A 9,319-nucleotide genomic window follows, 5' to 3' on the forward strand; every position below is an offset into this window, starting at 1 on the left:
GTGTGTGTGTGTGTGTGTGTGTGTGTGTGTGTGTGTGTGTGTGTGTGTGTGCGTGCCTGTCACTCACTCTGAGCAACCAACTGGGAGATGGTTTTCCGATTGTCTTCAGAGCTGTCACACTCTTTAGAGGCGAGCTGTTTATTAGCAGTCTCCATGCGCTCTTTAAAATAACGTAAGACAAATTCATCATGATATTCATAAATAAATTATATTTTAAAAATAATTTAAAAATCTGTCATGTTCAACACTTTGTTGTCACAAGTCTTATTAAAAAGTGGGGAAAGTCATCCAATGGCTTGGATAAGATCATTTTTTGTTAACCTTTATGAGAGATAAAAACTGTGCCTACATTTCAGTCTGAAGATGCATAGATCACCCTTTCAGCGAAATACAACAATGCTTTATTTCTTAAATATATATATTTATTTAAATGTACATGCCTTTGGAATGAGACACAGAAAATAATGTTATAAAATAAACTTATTTCTGTTTATTTTATTGATATGTTAAATAATATAATTTGATTTCTTGGTACCCATAAAGAGACGACTTATACTTGCAGTATAGCTATGCTTTAAGCTAAATATATAATCATATTATGATAGGAGCATTCAAGGTTCAGTCTATCTAAAGTTAACAAATTTTATGCACTAATACGGAACATATAAAGCAAATGCAAGAGCTGATTGAAGAGTTCAGAAACATAATGATAGATATCCATGTTAAAAGTAGAGGCTACAAGTTCATCTCAAAGTTGCTTCATGTTCCTGTGACAGTAATTTTCAATATTTTTAAAATGTATAAAGTTCATTCAACTGTGGTAAAGATTCCCGTATGGGAGCCGAAGAGGAAATGCAACCCTAAATTGCAAAAGAAAACTATTCAAAACTATTTAAGATTTACTTCAACATAAAGATGCATCACTTACTCATCACTCTTTTGAATTTAAACCTTAAAGCTGTATTATGTAACTTTTACAAAAAAAATATTCTTTCAGATATGTGTTGAAACTGTCACTGTTGTGACAGTATGGTATGACTCACATAATCTATGAAAAAAATCTATCTCCTCTGCTTTCTTCCAGTGCTAACTAGAAACCAATCAGAGCCAGGAGGAGGTTCTTAGCGCTGTCAGTCATTCTTGTGTATGTTGTGCTCATTCCCATTCTTGCTCTTTGTTATACTACAACTTTTTCTGATTAAAGAATCTGCCAGGAATGCTCAGGCATCACCAGCGATGGCAGTATATGAATGATTTTCCTGGAAGAGAAAGTTATTTCACCACCATTAGCAGCATGCACACAAATATAACTCACAACTAGTTATTTCAGAAACTCCTGATCTTTTGGAATTTTCATATATAACCATTTATCAGGTTTACAATGAATTATTCAAAGAACAGTCAGTGAGCTTGTAACTACGCAGAACACCCAATTCAGTTCCTCAAAACTGAATAACAAAAGAACCGAAAACAGTTACCCTCTCTGACAAATCTCAATTTCAGCTGAAATGTTTAAATGCTAGGGTCAAAATTTGGAGTAGAACATGGAAGCATGAATTGATGCTACCTTGCAACAACTGTTTAAGTTGCTCATGGTTCAATGGTGTGAGAGATATTTGCTTGATACAATTTGGAATTCGTATCTGGTGAGCAATGATTAAATAGAGTCTACTTGCTTTACCAGGGAATGACAACAAGTTACCTGTACTCCAATGTCCTCCACAATTATCAGGTCTCAATCCAACACAGCACTTTTGGTAAGTGATGCAACAGAAAATTTGAATTATGGATGTGCACTTGACATAATGACCGTACATCACCCATAGTGATGTACGGTCTTTATGGACCAAAACCTCAGGAATATATCATTGTTGTTTAAACTATGTCATGAAGAATTAAGGCAATTATAAAGAAAAAGAAGTGGGTCTAACTAGGTACCACCAAGGTGTACCTCACTAAGTGGCCAATGGGTATTCTGTAGACAATGGCTGAGTAACTTCAAGGTAATGTTAGACCATTTCCTAGTTATTTAACAAGAGACATGATTGCTGTGATGTTGAAAAATGAGTTACTGATGTTAAGAGCAGCCACACAGATTTTAGAGATTTTAGAGCTCATGGATGATGAGTGAAAAAAAAGGGAATAATAGATTATAACTTCAGTTAACTCAGTGTTTCTCTATTCCGGTCCTCACGCCCCCCTGTCCTGCATGTTTTAGGTGTTTCCCTTCTGCCACACACCTGGATTGAATCTGTGGGTGATTAACAGGCTACTGCAGCACCTGATGGTCATAAAATCATTTGAATCAGCTGTTCTGGAACAGAGGCACAGCTAAAACATGCAGAGGAGGGGGGCTGGGGACTGGAACTGAGAAGCACTGATTAACTCAAGAAATTCCAAAGCTAACAAATGAACAATAAGCTCACATATAACATATCCATGTTTTGTTCAATAAATGTTCTTTATGTGGATATTCACCTGTCTCCATTTATGCTTCATATTGTCTGATAATTAGATCTATGTTATTTTGACAGAATTATGATATCATTTAAAATTCACATTGTGTAGTTTGCAAAAGCATCTTTACAACATAGTAAATAATGAATCATTTTCTCAGCTCTCACCTCGCAGGTCTCTGTTGAAGTCATGAAGTCGGCGCACCTGTAGCTCCAACTTGCTCCTCATAGTTTTCTCCAATGCTTCTCTCTTAGAGGAAGACTTGGCAAGATTTTCATAGGCCTCTGACACTAGCTGTATCTCTGTTTCCAACTACCCAAAAACAAAGCATACATTAAGTGACTGATTCATTGATGTATACCCACTTAGTACCAATTATTAGAGCTGTTCATGGCCAGACACAAGTTATTTTTAACTTAGTCCCCTTACCACATCTAAGCTACTTTTGCAACTCAATAGTATGATGTAGTGATAAAAGATAGGTTGCACTAGAGGTGTCCAAGTCCAGTCCTCAAGAGCTACCATCCTGCAACTTTTAGATCTCTGCTCCAACATACACTCACCAGCAGTCATTAAGCTCTGCAGAGGCCTGGTAACAAGCGTTTCATTTCATTTAAGTGTGTTGGAGAAGGGATATACATAACTTGCCTTCAATACATTGGAGAAACTCCAATGACTACATTTCTACACTTAAACATTTTTCTAAAGTGAATTTTCAATCAAAGCAGGAAATAATGCTAAAGGACAACCAACACCGGAGCCAAAAGGTTTGCTTCGAGAAAGAAGGGTACCGCTCTTCTCAAACGGAGTGGTATACAAGAAAAGACAGGTTTTGTGGATGTCCTGCAAGAAACAGCCATTACTGCTTTCCTTGCCATCTTTTCTCAACTTGTGTCGAGGACAGACTTGGCTTTGGATAAACTGATAGTTTTGTGCAGAATGAGCAGCACACAGACTTCATTTATAAGTAAAGATAAGAAGGCAATGACATTTTTGTTGAGTTTATTAATGAAATGTTGATTTTGTGAGCTACAGTTTGTATGTGTAAAGAATGCAGAAAAGAAACATAACCCACAAACTGCTGTTAGATTAACTAATATCAGCGGTAGTTATAATACAGTGCTTTGCAAAAGCATTTATTTGGCCCCCTTGAACTTTTCAACCGTTTGTTGTTCAGGCTTCCAACATAAAAATCTAAAAAAAATTAATTTTGTGAAGAATCAACAATGAGAGGGACACAATCATGAGGTGGAACGAAATTTATTGGATATTTTAAACTTTTTTTTAACAAATAAAAAAACAGCAAAGTTAGGCATGCAATGTTATTCAGCCCCTTTACTTTCAGTGCAGCAAACGCACTCCAGAAGTTCAGTGAGGATTTCTGAATGATCCAATGTTATCCTAAATGACTGATAAATAGAATCCACCTGTATGTAATGATGCACCTGCTCTGTGATCGTCTCAGGGTTGTGTTTAAAGCGCAGAGAGCGTCATGAAGACCAAGGAACACAGCAGGCAAGTCCAAGATGCTGTTTTGGAGAAGTTTAAAGCCGGATTTGGATACAAAAAGATTTCCCAAGCTTTAAACATCTCAAGAAGCATTGTGCAAGTGATCATATTGAAATGGAATGAGTATCAGACCACTGCAAATCTACCAAGACCCATCTGTCCCTCTAAACTTTCATCTGGAACAAGGAGAAGACTGATCAGAGTCAAGAGCCAAGAGGCCCATGATCACTCTGGATGAACAGCAGAGGTCTACAGCTGAGGTGGGAGAGTCTGTCCATAAGACAACAATTAGTTGTACACTGCACAAATTTGACCTTTATGGAAGAGTGGCAAGAAGAAAGCCATTTCTCAAAGATATCCATAAAAAGTTTAAAGGTGGAGACACCTTTGGCCTTTCTTCAGCAGGGACGACAGTTAAAACTGATGGGAAGATGGATGGAGCCAAATACAGGACCAGTCTGGAAGAAAACCTGTTTGAGTCTGCTAAAGACCTGAGACTGGGACAGAGATTTGTGTTCCAACAAGACAAAGATCCCAAACATAAAGCAAAATCTACAGTGGAATGGTTCACAAATAAACGTATCCAGATGTTAGAATGGCCAAGTCTTCTTCTTCTTTTTGTTTTATGGCGGTTGGCAAACAACTTATACTCAACTCTTTTATTTTTCATAATATTTAAGTCTGGAATTATAAATGCTATTCCAATTTAATCATTTAACATTTTAGAAGCATCTGTATATACTGGTAAATACTCAGCATATTCTATCTTTATATACCTTTCCACCTCTTTTTTTTTCTATTTGTCTGCCTTTTTCCAATAAACTTCAGCTTTTCCACTTAACCAAGGTGGAGTATCAGGAATATTCACCACAGGACTAATTAAATAATGATTTATTCCTATCTTACTTATCTCATTATTTATAATCCATCCAAAACTATTAATTCTTTTATTTTTTTACTTTTTTCTTGAGAAGGTTGTAACAACATTGGAGGATAATTTTGCTTATGTCCTTTAACATTTGCCCAATAATTTATGGCTAGTTGTTTTCTTCTGAGCTCTARTGGCATCTCACCCATTTCAACTTGTAAAGCTGATACTGGGGTTGTTTTATTGCTCCGCAACAAATTCTTAAAGCCTGATATTGTATTCTATCTATTTCTTTTAGTAAACTATTAGAAGCTGAATTATATGCAATACATCCGTAATCAATTACTGATCTAATTAGTCCTATGTATATTGTTTTTAATACTTTCCTATCAGCTCCCCAATCTTTACCTCTTAAACATCTCATTACATTTAGGATTTTTTTATTTTTCTCTATTATTTTTCTTATATGTATTTTCCATGCAAGTTTTTTGTCAAACCAAATTCCTAAATATTTAATCTGATCTTTCCTTTCTACATCATTCTCATACAATTTAAGACTTACCTTTACTAATAGGAAAATAAATACTAATGTAACAAACTTAGATTTAGATATTGAAATTCTAAAACCCCATTCTAAAGCCCAATCTTCTACATTATCTATTGCCTCTTGCATTTTCTTATTTATAAATTTTAGATTTTTCCCCCTTTTCCAAATAAGGCCACCATCTGCAAATAACGACACTCCAAAATATTTATCTATTTTACTAAAAATATCATCAATCATTATAACAAATAACATAGGACTTATTATACTTCCTTGAGGAGTTCCATTTTCAATTTGATGTTTTGAACTTACTTCACCATCTATTTTAACTTTTATATTTCTTCCAGTTAAAATTTTTTTAATCCATCTATATATTTTATCCTTTAAACCTATTTGTTTTATTTTAATCAATAATCCTTCTTTCCACAACATATCATATGCCTTTTCTATATCCAAAAAGATTGCTATCAAGACTTCTTTATTCACCTGTGCCCTCCTAATTTCATGTTCCAAATATAGTATAGGATCTATTGTACTTCTTCCTTTTCTAAGCCCAAATTGATATGGTTTCATCTTCTCCTTAGATTCCAGAAAATATATTAATCTGTTATTTACCATTTTTTAATTACTTTACCAATACAAGATGTTAATGCTATCAGCCTATAACTCTCAGCTAAATGTGGATCTTTACCAGGTTTACAAATAGGAATAATAAGCTTCTTTCCATTTATCCGGTAAAATTCCTTCCTCCCATTTCTTATTATACATTTTTAATAATATCTTCTTACTTTTTTGTACTAAGATTATTTAACATAATATAATTAACTTGATCTTCCCCGGTGTTGATTTACTAGAATTTTTTAATGCTCCATTTAATTCTATTAAAGAAAATTTCCTATTTATAATACTCTCGTCATCTTCATTATATCATTGTGATTTTTTTAATGTCGTTTCCCGTCCTTTTTTGTTCATTATTGCTAAGATTCTCCATATCTTAGTAAATGCTCTTGCTAATAATTCTGGTTTTTTCTTATTATCTATTATAGTGTTACCATTATCTTTTATTACTGGGAAGAAATATTCTTTTGATTTACCTGACATTTTCTTAATGGTATTCCAAACCCTGCCTAATGCCGTATTTTTCCCCAATGACTCACAAGATTTTCTCCAATAATCCCTCTTGGCATTTCTTATAATCTTCCTGACTTCTGCTTGTTTTCTCTTATAATTTATTAGATTTTGGAAGCAAATATATTTTTAAAGATTTTTATAGGCCTTGTTTGTTATTCTAATTGCTATTGAACACTCTAGAGTACACCAAGGAACTATCTTTTTCTTTTTAACCCCTTTACTTCTAGGAATGATTGTTTTTGCTGCATGAACAATACAATTACTAATTTCTAAATTTTATTCATTTACTGGTTTATTTATATCTATATTTACCATATTAATTTCACTTATTTTTTATAGTTTTCCCAATTTGTATCCCCAAATTTCCATTTCCCTTGACTTACTACCTTCTATATCCATTTCTACTTCAATAAAAATTGGATAATGATCACTTCCTATAGTACTATTTTTATATACTTTCCAGCTGCAACTATCCGCCAAAGATTGCGATACCAGTGTCAGATCAATAGCTGATTCCCTGCCTCTTATCAACTCTACCCTAGTGCCTACACCATTATTTAACACAACCATTTCTATTTCTGAAATCACTTCTTCTAAGACCCCACCATTATATTTATCTTGTTCTCCCAACAAAGTACCATGTGCATTAAAATCCCCACACCAAATTATTTGCCCTCTCCAGTGTCTAAGGACCGTTTCAAGTTTTGATTTCTCTATTTTCTTACAAGGATTTTAATAATTTATTATTTTAATAATTCCATTATTTGTCCAAATTTTAACCGCATTAAGTTCTAGATCTGTATTTATTTGCATTTGAATAAATTTAATGTTTTCCTTTATAAATATAGCGCATCCTCTTCCACTTCCATTAATTCTATCTTTACGTAAAACTGAATAACCATGAATACTAAATTGCAATGATGATTTAAGCCATGTTTCTTGAATACATATTATGTCTGGTTTTGTATTTAATTTGTTAATGAAGCCTTTAAATTCCTGTCCGTTAGTTATTAAACTTTGTAGTATTAGAATTATGTAGTGATTTATTATTAGTATTAGAATTATGCAGTGATTTGAGAAGCCTCATTTTCAGACGATCCTTCTCCAATGACCAAGTCAAAGTCCAAGCCTGAATCCAATCGAGAATCTGTGGAAAGAGCTGAAAACTGCTGCTCACAAGCGCTCTCCATCCAACCTCACTGGGCTCCAGCTGTTTTGCAAGGAAGAATGGTCAATAGTATCAGCCTCTCGATGTGCAAAACTGATGGGGCATACTTCAAACTACTTGCAGCTGTAATCTACAAAGTATTAACGCCAGGGGGCCTAATAACATTGCACGCCCCACTTTGCAGTTGTTTATTTGTGTTATGATTCATGTCCTGTCCATCCCGTGTTAAGCACTCATTCAGCTCACCTGCCACGCCTGATTGCTTACCTGTTCCACCTGGGCCTTGCCCTACTTAAACATCCCTCAGCCTCTGCTTCCCTGCCAGGTTATCGACAGCCACAAACCAGTAGAGATCCAGGGTTTCCTTCCAAGCCTTCAGTGTTTCTACGACCCCTTTCTGTCCACAGATTTACCCCTCCTGCCAAGTAGTGATGGGCAAATGAAGCCTCATGAAGCAACAAACCTTTCCAGTTCTTTGCTTTGCAAAAAGGTTCGTTACTCGATGCTTCATTCAGGACTCACTAGTGACATCTGCTGGTGAAACTGTAACAGCCTTGTCACTCAGTTGGATCATACTTCCAAAAGTTACTAAATGCAATATTGTCACAAAGTTTTCATCAAACTCATGTTTAGTAATCGGAGAATCAATGAAACCATATTTAACTGTCATATGTTTTAATGTTTTACTTATTAAAATGATTTGTAGCTTATGCTAGTAGGCAATATTCTCGGACATTGTTCTTGTAAAAATGTGCTATTTAAGTATCTAAACATTCTAACGGACAATGTTTTTTATCTTATTTTCAAGTTGTCGTTAGTGTCCGAGACTAACAGGGAAGATTACGGTTCAGGCTTTTAGCTTCCGAAGCCTGACTGAGCACAACAAGCCTCATAGCTTAACAGTAGCAGCTCTGGTGTCAGAAATCAGGTTCAGCTGACTGTTCAGGTGCAAAGTTGTTGCTTTTAGAAAAATATGACCTTGTCCCTTAAGTCAGTGTTTTTCAACCACTGTGCCGTGGCCCCCTGAAAAATGAACCCATTTAAATAAAGAAATCCCTTCATGGGTGATACCACGATAGAGAGCGTTCATTTTATAGCGTTAACACGGTGCTGTAAGTGGTCCGGTATGAAACGGGGGTGATAGAAAAACACAGCACTTTTAAATTTCAATAATCAGAATGCAGAAATTGTTTCCGTTGTTTTGAAAGGTTTATGTCAGTCTGCCTTTTCCCCATCGATACGCTTCCCGACCGCCCTGCACCTTAGGGGCTTAAAAAAAAAAGAAGCCCACATTGTGCAAAACTCTGAAACAGGAGAAGCGGGACATAAAACGGGGCGACGGACTAGATGTGAATTATGGCATAAAAACAGAGAATCAGATGCTGAACAGTGAAAAATCAACACATGATGTGAAACACATGACGATTAGGCGGCACAGCAGGTGATGAGTGAAGATTGCTGATGATCAATAAACGATAAAATGAATCTAGCAACAGGAAAAAACTAAAGTGGACATAGCAATAAACCAAGAGAGGATACAACTAGTCAAATAAAACTAAATGGAAATGAATGAAGAACAAAATTCAAGAATAAACTAAGAAACTAAAGTAAATACAGAGGAATAAACTGGTATGGCAAGACC

At 35.1% G+C, this 9,319-nt stretch overlaps 1 protein-coding gene across 1 annotated transcript in view; it reads right to left on the bottom strand.

Moving 5' to 3' along the window:
* Positions 1–59: 59 nt before the first annotated feature.
* Positions 60–9,319, bottom strand: part of LOC103476394 (angiomotin-like) — a 52,044-nt gene continuing 42,784 nt past the window's right edge. The window contains exons 5-6 of the mRNA XM_008428705.2: positions 2,625–2,769; positions 60–160 (exon numbers count right to left, since the gene is read on the bottom strand). Coding sequence (XP_008426927.1) covers positions 60–160; positions 2,625–2,769 — 246 coding nt within the window. The remainder of the gene's footprint in view (positions 161–2,624; positions 2,770–9,319) is intronic.

Source organism: Poecilia reticulata, linkage group LG14 (genome assembly GCF_000633615.1).
Source record: "Poecilia reticulata strain Guanapo linkage group LG14, Guppy_female_1.0+MT, whole genome shotgun sequence".
Taxonomy (NCBI): domain Eukaryota; kingdom Metazoa; phylum Chordata; class Actinopteri; order Cyprinodontiformes; family Poeciliidae; genus Poecilia; species Poecilia reticulata.